Here is a 15,380-nt window from a genome sequence, read left to right on the forward strand (position 1 = left end):
TCCAGAATTGGCCACTACATGTATTTGGGGATGGTGGGATTCTTGTAAGCAACCCTGAGTGTTCAGTAGAACTTACTTCCCAGTCACTCCTAGCCACACTTGTTTGGAAAGCGAAGGAAAAGGAAAGGTTGTGCCAGCTCCTGGCAACCACAGAGCCATGTGGTTCTCTTGGTAGAATACAAGAGGGTTGACCATGGCCATCTCCCATGCAGAAAGCGATTATGCCTTTCAGCACCTTCCTCTATAATTGCTTCCCGATATAGGAGTTTCCCATATTCTGGGGAACACACCAGTGGGGATGCGAACCAACAGCCTCCTGCTCTCTAGGCAGGTTGCTTCCCCACTCCGCCATTAGGTGGCTTTGTTTGGAAAGAAGTGTCATTGAAATCAGTGGAACTTGTTTGGAAGTGAATGGTCTTAAGATGAGGTAGAATTGCTTATACTTAGGATGGCTGCCTTTTTAACTTTTCTTTTCACCGCCACCACCCCTGCCTGTTGTTGCCTATCCTGCTCCTCAATCCAGATTTTGTTACTGGTTTGAGCATGGGTTGCCAGCACCAGTTCAGCTACATAAAGGGAATTCCAGATGTCTGTGACATTGCTAGTGTTAAAAGGGGAAGTTTTATTTCCTCTTCTCTTTTATTTGGGATTTCTCCAAATAACTCTCTCCTCTTGAGTTTTGTGTGTTGGGGTTTCCACCTCAAAAAAAGGAAAGAATGAGAGAGAGAGAGAGAGAGAGAGAGAGAGAGAGAGAGAGAGAGAGAACTGCAACACTTGATTTTCAGTTGGCTTCAAACTCTTACAGTTGGAAAGATTGTGTATTAATTAATTGACAAGCTTCTTCTTTGAATAGGGGTGTCATGACCTTTTCCTTCAGCTTCCGAGTTTTCTCTTCCTTGATCCTTATGGTCTAGGGAGGAGAGCTGGTCTTGTGGAAGCAAGCATGATTTGTCCCCTTAGTTAAGCAGGGTCCGCCCTGGTTGCATATGAAAGGGAGACTTGATGTGCGAGCCAAAGGTTGATGGATTGAAACCCAGCTGCCTGTTGCAGCCGAGGCACCATGAGAGGGAACGCTGTTTCCCTCTTGCATCGGTGGGGCGTTGTGGACCCTCGGTCCCCTGTAACCCCCTGGTCTGCACTGCTGGTGGAAGACGGCGGTCCCCTTTGTGACCTCGCCAGGGGGTGAAACCTCTGGCCGGGATCATGCCACAGTGAGGGCTGAGTGGTGGAGGGAGGGCCGCCTTGGCTTGGGCTTTGCAGAAAGGGAGTGCAGGTGGACCTTCCTCAGGGGAAGGGGAGCAAGCACGCGTACCAAGGAGGGCTAAGTGGTGGAGGGAGGCGGCGTGTTGCGGGGGAGAGGCAAGAGACCATTTTGTGCGTTCATGCAAAAGGGTCATTGGATGAATGGCACTGGAATGAAGTGATCCTGGAGATTTGATGCCCAGCGTGGTTCGTGTCCGATCCCAGCCAATTTAAAACCAGCTGCCTGTTGCTGCCAAGGCACCTTGAGAGGGAACGCCATTTCCCTCTTGCATTGGTGGGGCGTTGTGGCCCCCCTATAACCCCCTGGTCTGCACCGCCGGTGGAAGACGGCGGTCCCCTTTATGACCTCGCTGGGCGCGGGGCGGGGGAACAGCCTCTGGCCGGGATCATGCTGTGGTGAGGGCTAAGTGGTGGAGGGAGGGAGGAGAGCTGCCTTGGCTCGTCTCGCAGCAACGCTCGGGCAGCATGTGGGACCACGTGAGCTGCATGGCCACAAAGGCAGGCTGGTGTGATTGGCACACACAGGGGAGTTGGGAGGGGGTGCAGAGGCACACACTGCGAGAGATGATGGGGGAACACCTGCTACGCTCTGGTGTGCAAGCACAGCGGCGGCACCTCTTGGACCCAGGCGACCTTCCGAGCGCGATCTGGTGCACCATTGCCTTGCCCACCCTGAACAATGCCTCGTCTCCCCAGCGAGGAAGACGAGGCATCCACCACTACAACGCCCCATGCCCCCGCCATCTCAGAATCACCCCCTTCCCTTTAATGCCAGGTCCCCACTGCTCTTCTTCACATTTTCTTTCACCAGTAAAAAAAAATCATTCCAGCACCTGGCACATAACTGTTTTTAAGGAGTTTTGGAGGAGCTGCGCGGGTTTCATTAGGTCCACCTGACCGCCTCACAAAGTGCACATCTAAGAGCAGGATCCAGATCAAGCCAGGTGATCATGACCAAGCAGCATTGACACAAATGAGAGATGACTAAATTAATGTCATCCTGGATCCGGCCTTGCAACTACACAATTTCTGCTAAAACTCCACCTCCATCATGAAAGGGTTAAACTGTAGACTTCGGGCTCTACTGACAACTTGCTCAGCTCTCCTCTCCTGACCTCCTTTTTGCTTTGCTTGACATCCAGCCTGATGAAGAGTTTTGGGGAATTCAAAAGCTTGCTTTTTTTGTGTTGTTTTCGTTGGCCCCATGTAGCTTTTGAATTTTTCTAATGGCCCAACATCCCCTCTCCATTGGGTAGTTGAGTAACTACAGGCACCCCCACCCTGCACATACTGAAGACATACCGGAGACAAATTTGTTCACCCAGGATTTTAGATTCAGGGGTTCTGAACCTTGGGTCCCCAGATGTTGGTGGACTTCAACTCCCACAATCCCCAGCCATAATGGCCAAATGCCATTGTGGTTGGGGGTTATGGGAGTTGAAGTCCACCAACATCTGGGGACCCAAGGTTGAGAACCCCTAATATTTCATGTTTTCAAAAGATTCCAAATTTAATGATTTTAATGCTTATGTTATTTTAATTGTAAACTGCCCAGAGATGCAAGTTTTGGGCTGTACAGAAGTCTGTTAAATAGATAGATAGATAGATAGATAGATAGATAGATAGATAAGCTTAAACTTGAAACTCCTTTACTAACTGCTGGTCTGGGAACCTGAGCATGAAGAATGTAGTGGTCCTTGAAACTCTGCACGAAGAATTTAGCGGTCCTTGTCTCCAAAAAGGTTGAGAAACACTGATTTAGACCTCTAGCCTTAGAATTATGCAGAAGCCAGTCCCACTGATTTAAGGGGAACATATTTCCAAACAAGGCTGCAATTGAGACTCATTATAATTAACAGATGTTTCACCATTGACTTCAATGGGAGCTAGATTGCATCATGAAGTGAGTTGCTGTGACCAGCCTTTTATGAGATTCAGGCCCAGATCGGGTACTCTAAAAAACCCTCCACATGTGGAGTCCCTGCATGGAGGAAGCAATATCAGGCCTAGTGCAACTCCATTGAGAGGCGATGCTTCCCCGTGGCAATTTGCATGAGTAGCATAGCCTCCTCCCACCCCTTTTCAACCCACCATGTTTAATCACCACCAAAAAGCAGTCCACAAGTGCTTTGGCAAAAAGATGGCATACATATGTCAGGGGCATAGCTATAATTGAACAAAGAAAGAGAGAAAAGGAAAAGGAAAGATGATGCTGTCGAGTTGGCGTCGACTCATGGCGCCCAGAGAGCCATGTGGTTTTCTTGGGAACAATACAGGAGTGGTTTTTTTCACCATTGCTTTCCTCCCATGCAGTATGAGCTGATGCCTTTGCTGTTGTCACTGAAGTGAGCTTCTGCCTCCAGCATCTTCCTATATCGCTGCTGCCCAATATACATGATTACAAATATATATTTACTAGGCACAGTCTGGGAAGCACACCAGCGGGGATTCGAACTCACAGCCTCTTGCTCCCTAGGCAAGCGGCTTCCCCGGGACCAGTGTTGAATCAATACTGTGTGGCTCTTGTTATCAACCTATGCTCTTATGCAAGCCTCACCTGCCTTAAGTGCCCTGCCCCCCGCCAAGCCTTGATCCGGCCCTGACTGCTACCGTTGAGAGAGCACGCAAGTTGGGTTGGTTGTAGGGCCCCGTGCTGAGAGCGGAGGAGGAGGAGGACCAGAGTGGGGTGGAGGGTAGTGGAGGACGGGGCGGCAGCAGAAAGTGAGACAGAGAGCGGAGGAGACGGGTGGTGGAGGAGAAAGGGGCATTGGAGGATGTTCAGCAACGTGGAGAGGGAGGACCTGCAGCAGGCAGCAAGGTGAGCCTGGCAGAAACGTGGATGGAGTCAAGGGCAGGAGGCAGGAATTATTGTCTCTGCTGCTCTTTATGAGCTTGAGGGCCGTGGATGGGCTGATGAAGCAATCCAGGAGTCCCAGCAAAGCTGGACTAAGCAGGAACAGGAGGTGGTTGCAGTGGTTGGGGAGTTCCTGCACACCCCAATTACCTTTGGGCTCTCTCTGAGTGTGAGAGAGACAGAGATGTGCTGATAGTAGCAGGTGCCTTCCTGCCAAAAGCACTGCTATGCGCCAAAGGAGTTGAACTGCTTGAAACAAAATGTAGAACTGAATAGATGTCCTTTCCTTGGGATAGAGGGAGTCCAGGTAGACAGCCGAGTTCAGGGAGGGGAGAAGAGAGGAGAGAGAGAGGAGGAAAAAAACCAGGCAGGAGTTTGTGATATATAAGGAGAGCTTGTCACACACACACACACACACACACACACACACACACACACACACACACACACACACTCTCTCTCTCTCTCTCTCTCTCTCTCTCTCTCTCTCTCTCTCTCTCTCTCTCTCTCTCTCTCACTCACTCACTGTCAGTTGCAGATAGGAACCTTATCCAGACATTATGCGGTATGAGTGTTCAGATGTCTGTACACTCGTGCATATCTGTGTGTGAATGACAGTTCCTTTGTTCATTTTCAGACGTGACCCGGGAGGCAGGGTGGGGGGTGCATTGTGGCAGGCTGCTGCAGCTTCTTCCCGATAGCAGGTGTGTAGCATCATAGCTTGAAGAATCCTCTGACTAGTAAAACTTTTGGCTGGCTGGTGAACTGAGCCTGCTTATAACCCAAATGAGTCACAGCACAGAGGCACCAGGATAAATATTGCAGATTCCCTTCACTGGTAAACCCATCAGAGTGCTGTCTTCGGTCGAGTGAGGCTCTTTGGGTGCTCCGAAACTAATGCTTCTCTTCACTGGACAGGATTCTGGGCAGAATAACCCTAGAGCAGGATGTTCGTGTTGGAAGGGACCTTGGAGATCTTCCAGTTTTGCCCCCTTGCCCAGTGCAAGAATCTGCTGCAGCATCCCTGGCAGCAGTGGTCTCCCAAGCAAGCCGAGATCCTGACACCCTGTCTCCTGTCTCCACAGCTCAGCTGCCAACAGTATTACACTTTTGTCAATGGTACGGAACAGTCACAGCAGAGCTGCGTGGAGAACCCCAAGTACTACAGCTACATCGCTGTCTTGGCCCTCATTGCAACCATCATGCTGGTGCAGGTCAGCCACATGGTCAAGCTCACCCTCATGCTGATGATCACTGGGGCAGTGGGCATGGTCAACATCCTGGCCTGGCAGCAGATCTTCGATAAGTATGACGAGGACCGATTCCATGAGAACATGTAAGAGCCTCAGGGTCGGGAGTGGGGTGGGGGAATTGGGGGGGAGGTGGGAAGTCCGTGGCGCAGACCAGGATTTGAGTGGAAGGGAAAGCCCATCACTCTTGCAGAAGCACACTCAGAGGGGATTTGTGGCTCCTCTGCCAAAGGCCATTTGGGATGTAATCTTGTCATCTCTATAACGTATTTACCTGAATAGAACATGGCTCTGGATTTAAGATGACCCCCTTAAGGGGAGAGGTTGAATACAGGTTGCATTTGTATTGACCCAAAAGGAACAAGACTCTGAATCTGAGACACCCACCCCCCACCCTGCTCCAATTTCTGACATCAAATAACTTGAGGGCAGGGGGAACGAGTCTTGGACTCAGGCAAATACAGTATACCCATGTATGTGTGCATGTGCTTTGCAGAGTCACAGCAAAAAGGTGGGGTCTCTGCTCCAAGGAGATGACTATCTAAACTTCAGTTCAGGGGAAGGCTTCAGACTCAGAGGGGATAGAGGGGAAGAAACCAGAGGAAAGGGTTAATGGGAAGCATCTGTGCTCCGTTCAGTGGCACATACAGAGGCTTCGCTTCACCAGTCCGTCAGGGCTGTCAAACGCTGGCCCTTCAGCTGTGGTTGGCCTGCAACCCAGTCCCGATGATCACCAGTATCCAGGGATGATGGGAGTTGTAGGCCAGCAACAGTTGGAGGGCTGCTGTTGACACCCCTGGGACTCTAAACCCAAGGCTTCACAGCGAAAGGGGATCTGGAGGAAGGACTTGGAAGAAGTGGAGGTGCTGCCAGGAAGAGGTTCTGGGAGGGTGTTCCCGGATGAAGGGTTGCAAGGGAGACGGGGCCGGAGACCTGAGGTGGCAGAGCTGCTAAAGCAAAGGTGGTGGGCAGGGATCTCTTAACGGGAATGGTTTTTCTATAGCAAAATACAAATAGTTTCCTCCACAAAGATGTAAGTTATATCCGTTTTTCTTTTGATGTAGCAGTTTAGAACAAACTCTTTTCTTGAGCTGAACACTGGTTTCTGTTTCATGTCATCTTTCCTGCTGTATTTGACACCCCCCCCCCCGTTTTTTGTTTTGTGATCAATAAGGAAAACTAGGGGAAAAATGTAAACCTTATGAAAAAAGCAATTACCCTAAACCAGTAGGTGAAGCCTGTTGTTGGCTAGACAAAGACATTTTGTGTGGTTTTGTTGTTTTTTTAAAGTTATTTACAGCTTTCCCCTCAACATATTCCGGTGTAAAACATATTTGTTTGGGCCTGGCCTTCCAGGGTTTTTAAATCTGTTTTAATGTTCTAACCTGATTTGGGGGCTTTTAATCACTGTAATTGTTTAATTGTTGTTTTAAAATGTTTTTAAATTGTTAATTGTTGTTATATTATTTTAAATTTGTTTTAGCTCTTATTGTTTTAGTGGTTTGTTTTAATTGTAAACCGCCCTGAGCCATTTTGGAAGGGTGGTATATCAATCAATCAATCAATCAATCAATCAATCAATCAAATAAATAAAAAGTAGTGCATTCAGCTACTTTAAGTGGCAAGACTGTTTATGCAAAATGTGGTTTCTGTAGGTAATCAGGAAGTGTGACTTTATTTTGCACAAACAAATCCACAAGATCTTCAAAATATAGAATAGATACAATGTTTTATATAAGTAAAAGAAGTTTTTAAAATTAATGTGCTTGCAAAAGGGAAGCAAAAGAACAGTTTAAAATTTGTAGGATGATAACTTAAAACATCCTTTGTTTTATTGAATAATTACCATATATCGTCAACTTGAATAATACTAAATTTGAATCTGAAAAAGATCTTCTGTTTCTCATGCACAATGTCATGTTTAAATTATTGATCTGATTATTGAGTGTTAAAAATCTGTTCAGGACAATAACAGTTACATCTGATGATTACTGTATATTCAGAATGAGTAAAAAAAATTTAAACCTTTCCCGCAGCTTATTCTGGTGCAAAAAGTAGTTCATTTGGCTAATTTCTCAGTGGCAGGATTGTGTGTGCAAAATTTGGTATCTGTAGGTAATCAGGTGACTTTCTGTTGCACAAACACACCCATAAACAAATTCCTCAAAACATTTTAAAATTCATTCATTCATTCATTCAGTGCATTTATATACTGCCCTATACAAAAGGTCCCTGGGCGGTTCACAAAGTATATAATAGATATATATATCTATAAATATAAAAGTATGCGTTAAAATGTTAAAAAGGTAAATATTCTTTTAAAAAATTCCAAAGACACACCCATGCAAATGCCAACTGAAGGCTGGGTTGCTGTGCGGATACCCAGCCCCTCAGAGGACCAGGAGGTCAGGTCCAAATCCCAGATTCTGCTGTCCTGGAGGATGCTGATGAGGTCACAATCTCAGACACTTTGGACAGTCTGGAAAACTCAGTTTAGCTCCTGAACTCTCCAGTGGGATTTGCAGCTTGCCATGTGTCAAAGCTGGGATGCTGTTAAAAAATAATAAATAACTGTTTATCTGGCACTGGAACTGAGCTAAGCATTCAGTAGTGATTCATTTTTTTAAAACCTTCTTTTATATCCCACTCTTCCTCCAACGAGCCCAGAGTGGTGTACTACATATTTAAGTTTCTCCTCACAACAACCCTGTGAAGTAGGCTAGGCTGAGAGAGAAGTGACTGGCCCAGAGTCACCCAGCTAGTCTCATGGCTGAATGGGGATTTGAACTTGGGTCTCCCTGGTCCTAGTCTAGCACTCTAACCACTACACCACCATGTTGTAGAGAGGCTTTCTTAGACAGCAGCATTTTGGACTGTAGGTGTGGGATCACATTTGTGAATGCTCCCCCATATGGAAAACAACCCCCTGAATTTAGAAAACTAGCTGTTGAGTTAAAAAATTAGATTTGTATCCTTTTGCCCTGATGTGTTCGTTTTCTATATGCAGGGGGATTTTCCTCACATGGGGCAAGCCCTCCACTTGCAGACCGAAAGGGTAAAGGCCAAGAAGGATTTGGCCATGTGACTTGGGCTGAATGTGCAGATCAGCTCTCAGTCATGCCCTGCTCTTGGATTGTGAGCCTTGGTCATTTTGCTCTTCCCCGCAGGTCATCGCTGGTTCCATCCAAGTATTCCATGACAGCCATGATCTTTGTGATGATGCTCAGTTTCTACTATTTCTCGCGCCATGCAAGTATTTATTTAGTGCTGTCCGTAACACTCTACAAAGCATATGAGGCTAGGTCCCTGTCCCAAGGGGTTTGCAGTGTAGAAATCCACAAAGGGAGACATGATGAAGGGGAGAGAAATAGAGGCAGGGTGAATTTATTTATATTTATTTTTACATTTATATCCTGCTCTTCCCCCAGGGAGCCCAGAGCGGTATACGACATATTTAAGTTTCTCCTCACAACAACCCTGTGAAGTAGGCTAGGCTGAGAGAGAAGTGACTGGCCCAGAGTCACCCAGCTAGTATCATGGCTGAATGGGGATTTGAACTCGGGTCTCCCCGGTCCTAGTCCAGCACTCTAACCACTACACCACGCTGGCTCTCTATGCAGGAAGATGCATTTATTTCAGTTCCATGAACTGATACATAGGGCCAAACTACAGGTCATATGAAATGTGGCACTGGTCTGTGTGTTTGGCGTTTTTAGGGTAAATGGTGATGATCTTTGAGTGATCAGGATTGGGACCATGGCACCTCTGGAGGGAGCACTTAAACCTTCCCCCTTGTGCCGTGTTTGAGATGAAAATTGCATCCCTCATGCTGTTATTAAGCCCAGAGAGGGGCGTTTTAGCCCCTACTCTAGACCAGCTGAAGAATTAAGGGCCTTTAAGATGGGAATGAGAGCTTTAAGACAGGGATAAACAACATCCCTTAAGATAGGGCTGGCCCTGCTGGTGTGAGTGGCCTCATCGTCCTTGGGGACATTTATTTTCAGTTGCATCTGTGTTTGAAGAGCCCTGAACCCAGCCATCTTCCAGTAGGGAAGCATGTTTGGAATCATGGCCTCAGGGCTCTGGACTGTGCCTGGAAGATCCTGGTGCTGATGGGGGCAGAACTAGGCCTTAGCCAGTGGAACCAATTGATGCATCTCAGAGCAATTGCCCTTTCTGACAGGCCTCCTGCTTTGGGAAGCTGCAGCTGGCCCCACCCCACGGCGTGGCTGCACTCTGGTTTTGGACCGGCTCTTTTCTTCCAGCGAGAAAGCAGGAAGGGTGGGGTGGGGGTGTTCCATGGCTGAAGAACGGAGGGACTTTGCTCCAGTCCCAAGTGCTTGCAAAAAGCAGTTCTCTTGTTGTTCAGTGCTATGGGAGGTACATGGCACTGTTGCTTTTCTGAATTTGACTGAAAGGAATAGACTTTGGTTACAGAGACTGGCAAGGTCATGAAAGTGGCAAGTAAACAACTTGCAGAGTGCCCTTAGCTTAGTGGTAACAGGGCACCTGTTCTGCAGAAGGAAGGCAGCTTCCTGTGTCGAGATGGGCTGCTGCTTGGCAGTCCATTTGCTTTATTTTTATTCCCGCTTTTCTAAAGAAGACCCTTTAATCGTAGTGTCGTCCCCCCCCCCCCCCCGTGGCAGGTGGAAAAGCTGGCCAGGACTTTATTCTTGTGGAAGATCGACGTCCACGACCAGAAAGAGCGTGTGTATGAGATGAGGCGCTGGAACGAGGCCCTGGTCACCAACATGCTGCCAGAGCATGTCGCTCGGCACTTCCTTGGGTCCAAGAAACGGGATGAGGCAAGTACTGATGGGCGAAGAGAAGGCCACTGGTGCGAGGAATGGTCCCATCTTCATGAGAGAGATTACAGTTGAATCTGAGCTGAACAGAACCTCCATGTACTACCACAGTGTACCTGAATACATTTGACTGAGGTCAGACAATAGCGGGTGGCTGTCATCTGGCTGGCCACTGATGGTAACAGAATACTGGGCAGTTTTTAAGGGAAGGAGCTGCAGATCTCACACTTCTGAAGCCATAGCCCAGCATCAAGGAGATGCCATAGCTCAGTGATGGGGCACATGTTTTGCATGCAGAAGCTCCCAGCTGAACCCCTGGTATCTCAAGAACTGGCTAGCAGATGATGAGAAAGAACCCCTCCTGTGACCCTGAAGAACTGCTGCCCGTCAGAGTAGACAGCACTGGGCTAAAGGGATCAGTGGTCTGACTTTGCATGAAGCTGCTTCATAGTTCAGTCCCGGTTCAAAAAGCTAATGTCCAGTGGGCTGGCACACAGGTACGGAGTTCTGTCTTCCACAGTTCAGAGAAGGGCGTGGCTGAGGAGCCAGTCTCAGAGTTGCAAAAATCTGCTTTTTAGCAGGCCGTTCTCAGCCTCCTTCAATGCAGCACCTGAACTGGCTGTGAGTGAACCGGCCTTTCTCCTTCTTCTCTGCCCATGCAGGAGCTCTATAGTCAGTCTTACGATGAGATCGGAGTCATGTTTGCCTCCCTCCCAAACTTCGCTGACTTCTACACAGAGGAAAGCATCAACAATGGCGGGATCGAGTGCCTGCGCTTCCTCAACGAGATCATCTCGGATTTTGATGCGGTGAGTCCCTTTCGTCAACACGGAAGATGGGTCGGAGTGCCCCCCCAGCTCCTTGTTCCAAGGGTGCTCTTAGGGGAGAGAGAGGCCTGTGATGCGTCTGTTGCAGTGCTGCAGCCATCAGGCTGCTCTCCTTTTATGCTGCTGCACTTCCTAAATCCCACCTGCAAGGCAGGGTACGATGGGAACTGAAGTTCAAACAACAGCTACATAGGAAGCTGCCCTATACTGAGTCAGACCCTTGGTCCATCTCGCTCAGTATTGTCTTCACAGACTGGCAGCGGCTTCTCCAAGGTTGCAGGCAGGCAGGAATCTCTCTCAGCCCTATCTTGGAGATGCTGCCAGGGAGTGAACTTGGGACCTAGATGCTCTTCCCAGAGAGGCTCCATCCCCTGCTGAGGGGAATATCTTGTAGTGCTGACACTTCTAGTCTCCCATTCATATGCAACCAGCGTGGACCCTGCTTAGCTAAGGGGACAAGTCAGGCTTGCTACCACAAGACCAGCTCTCCTCTCCAGATTGGAGGGCCAAAGATTGCCTACCCCAGAGGTGGTGGTGGGGAGCAGTGTTGCCTCACAACATTTTTGATGTCTCTTCAGTTAATTTTAGATCCCGCTCAGGTTGAATCAGGAAGGCTCCACTCTGAATGCAGGTGTGCGCACACATAAGAACAGCCTTGCTGGATCAGGCCCAAGGTCCATCTAGTCCAGCATCCTGTTTCGCACAGTGGCCCACCAGATGCCACTGGAAGCCTACAGCAGGAGTTGAAAGGGGCATGCCCTCCCTCCTGCTGTTACTCCCCTGCAACTGGTATCTAGAGGCATCCTGCCTTGAGGCTGGAGGTGGCCTATAGCCCTCCAACTAGTAGCCGTTGATAGACCTCTCCTCCATGAAGTTATCCAAACCCTTCTTAAAGCCATCCAGGTTGTTGGCTGTCACCACATCTCGTGGCAGAGAATTCCACAAGTGGACTATGCGTTGTGTGAAAAAGTACTTCCATTTGTTGGTCCTAGATTTCCCGGCAATCAATTTCATGGGGTGACCCCTGGTTCTAGTGTTATGTGAGAGGGAGAAGAATTCCTCTCTATCCACTGTCTCCACAGCATGCATGATTTTATAGACTGCTATCATGTCTCCCCGCAGTCATCTTTTTTTTCTAAACTAAAAAGCCCCAGGTGTTGTAGCCTTGCCTCATAAGGAAGGTGCTCTAGGGCCCTGATCATCTTGGTTGCCCTCCTCTGCACCTTTTCCAGTTCAACAATATCCCTTTGAGATGTGGTGACCAGAATTGTACGTAGTACTCCAGGTGTGGCCACACCATAGTTTTGTATAAGGGCTGCTTTGATTCTGCCACCCAGAACAAAACTCATTCCACACACAGATTAAAAAAACCCAGAGAGAACACTGGTGGGGAGTTGGATATCAGCAGTGCTATGACAACAGCACGATTGAGCCAGGTGCCCTTGGGGAAGGAGAGCTGGGTGGGCTTGGGAATGGCAAAGGGATAGAGCAGGGTGAGCCCACCTTACAGTTCTTTGCCTGCTGTCTCTTTTGTTGCAGTGGCCACAACACTTCTCTCGGTGCCAGCATTCCCCCTCTCCTTCCGAAAGATGCCACCACTTACTGCCACCAGTAAGCCTGCCATTGTACCTCCCCAAATGCAAAGGAAAATGCACAATTTCTCTCCCACACACACCCCAAAATGTTATGGTGAAAATGTATTTATTTAGCATATTTGTGTACCCGCCCCAAACTCGTGGCTGTGTGCAGTTTACAATAAAACAAAAGACTAAAAACAAAGTTAAAACATTAAAACAATGATAGATCTACAAGTCTACTTAAAAGCCTGTGTGAATAAATGTGTCTTAACAACCCTTTAAAAAGCTGTCAGAATGGGGAGGCTCTTATTTTGGCAGGGAGCACATTCCAAAGTCTTGGGGCAGCAATGGAGAAAGCCCCTCCCTGAGTGGCCACCAGACAAATGTGACCACTGCAGATGGTCCTCTCCAGGTGACCTCAGTAGGCAGCGGAGATCACAACAGAGAAAGCATTCTCGTGAAAGAGAGGCGATATTTTGAGTCGACTGTAGTGCAGACACCAGGTGCCCACATCATTTCATGGTGGTTTTGCGTAAGTGCTGCATTTTTATCTTGCCTTTCTGCCAATACACTCAAGGCGGTTTACAATATGTAAAACAATGGAAAAAAGAGAGACTCAAGACAAAGCAACAAAATTCCCTCAGAGTGCTAGCGGTCTCTCCAAGAACTGATGGTACATTATATGCCTGGTGGAGTAGGGGGAGATGGAGGCAAACCCACCCCTCTGCCACAGGAAGGGGGCTGTTGGCCAGGTGAGCAGGTGACCCCCCCCCAAAAAAAAAACCCAGCATCCCCATCTGCCATTCTTAGTCTCAGTCTGGGAGAGGAGAGCTGGTTTGGTGGTAGCAAGCATGACTTGTCCCCTTAGCTAAGCAGGGTCCACCCTGGTTGCATTTGAATGGGAGACCAGAAGTGTGAGCATGGTCAGATATTCTCCTTAGGGGATGGAGCCGCTCTGGGAAAAGCATCTAAGTTCCAAGTTCCCTAGATGCCAGGGAGTTTTCCTGGCATCTCCCAAGATAGGGCTGAGAGAGACTCCTGCCTGCAACCTTGGAGAAGCTGCTGCCAGTCTGTGAAGACAATACTGAGCTAAATAGACCAATGCTCTGACTCAGTATATGGCAGCTTCCTATGTTCTTTGACCCTGATAATAATGATGGGGCATGGCGGGGGGTGGGGGTGGTCTCTTTGCCTTGCAATTCTCACAGCTCCTAGACGACCCCCAATTCCGATGCATCACCAAAATCAAAACCATTGGTAGCACCTACATGGCAGCTTCTGGAGTGACCCCAGATGTCAACATGAATGGTTACAACAGCACTGTTAAGGTAAGTAGAGCAAGATGGGAATGGGACAGTTAATGTTGCTGTAGGGATTGGAGGATATCCCCACACACACCTGCTGCACGAGGCTTGCTGCTCTTCCTTCCTCCCCCAACTCAGCTTTCACCATGCAACAGAAGCACCAATGAACAGGATGCCGTTTCAGAAGTCTGTTTTGTAAAGTTCAGTTCAGTTCATGCTTAAGATGGACTTCAGCTTTGAACATCAAAAAATATTAAGCGCCCCGTGTATGTTTATTCAGCTGAATGCACCTTCATCCTCTCTTCTATTTAAAAAAAAAAAAAAGCAAAAAGCAGAAGCAGTTTTCAAATCACTGAAAAAATGGTTTGGGAAAAAGCAAAAGGTTAGTGACACACCTGTTCTAGTCCATCTGTGCTGTGCACAGCTGCTTCTGCTGCAGACATGCAGAATTGATTTACTCTGAGCACAAGAAATGTGTCTAATTGTACAAAAGGTGATGAGTGCACTTCCATCGTGGTCTGTTAAAATAACATACAGCTGGATGCTTGTGATGGATCCCACCATCTTGCATTGTTTAGGCAGTTTGTTGCAATACGTGTGTGAAACAATCTACATTTAGTGATGTGATTTTGCTAGGAGTGCTGCCATTTTGAAAGCAGATATGGCTACTCCTAGATTTTATTGAAAGTACATGGACCACTTGGGGACAGAGGCTGTCTGTAGAGCAGGAAATTCTGATATTTTCTCTCTCACAAGCCGGACACGGCTACTTTCCCAGAATGACGAGAGTACAGTAAAGTGTGTGTTGACACCTATTATTTATTTTAAAAATTATGTTGCGTTTCTGAAAAATAAGCCACGGTGTCTAAAAATACAACATAGCAACAGCATAACAACATTGTGTTGTTTACAAACTAAATTGGCACAAATGTCTGTGGCAGCTTGAGAACTGAAGGGCAAAGTTACATGGAGGAGTGCAGATGCCCTTCACTGCAAGGCCAGAAGCCAGTGGTGGCTCCCAGATAACAGACTCTCTGTGCAGCTCCTTGTGCAGTGGAGTCTTCGGCTTTAGGGCTGTGTGAAGCTGTGGCCAAAGCTGGATACTCCACACATGCCTCCAGCACCATGCAGAGGTGGCCATTCCCACAGCTCAGTGCTGGGGGCAGGCTCCTTCCCGGGAACCAGAGCCCTCTCAAGCCCCAGTGCCATCTTGGAAGTCACACACGGAGTGCTGGGAGGGAGTCCTTTCCAGCACTTTCCTCCTAGAGCTCTATGGGGGCTACACTTTCCTGTGCACCTTCCAAGACAGTACTGAGGGACTCAACATGGCTGGGTTCTCTTAAAGCCTCTCTCATCTGCCTGGTGTTGGAAGGAGTGCAGAAGTGCACAGAGGTTGGGTAGGAAATGAGTCTCATTTCAAAAGTTTTTTGGCAAAGTAGCTCCCACTTGAAAAATGGAGAAACCCACTAGAGTAGAGGGTAAATGCAGACAAATTGTATA

At 48.0% G+C, this 15,380-nt stretch overlaps 1 protein-coding gene across 3 annotated transcripts in view; it reads left to right on the forward strand.

The window, feature by feature from the left end:
* Positions 1–15,380, forward strand: part of ADCY3 (adenylate cyclase 3) — a 130,968-nt gene that overhangs the window by 110,512 nt on the left and 5,076 nt on the right. For all 3 annotated transcript variants that reach the window (XM_053249274.1, XM_053249264.1, XM_053249282.1), the window contains 5 exons: positions 5,203–5,453; positions 8,535–8,616; positions 10,014–10,172; positions 10,835–10,981; positions 13,785–13,904. In XM_053249274.1, the coding sequence (XP_053105249.1) occupies positions 5,203–5,453; positions 8,535–8,616; positions 10,014–10,172; positions 10,835–10,981; positions 13,785–13,904 (759 nt within the window). The remainder of the gene's footprint in view (positions 1–5,202; positions 5,454–8,534; positions 8,617–10,013; positions 10,173–10,834; positions 10,982–13,784; positions 13,905–15,380) is intronic.

The sequence above is a fragment of the Hemicordylus capensis genome, chromosome 1, assembly GCF_027244095.1.
Source record: "Hemicordylus capensis ecotype Gifberg chromosome 1, rHemCap1.1.pri, whole genome shotgun sequence".
In the NCBI taxonomy this organism is placed as follows: Eukaryota; Metazoa; Chordata; class Lepidosauria; order Squamata; family Cordylidae; genus Hemicordylus; species Hemicordylus capensis.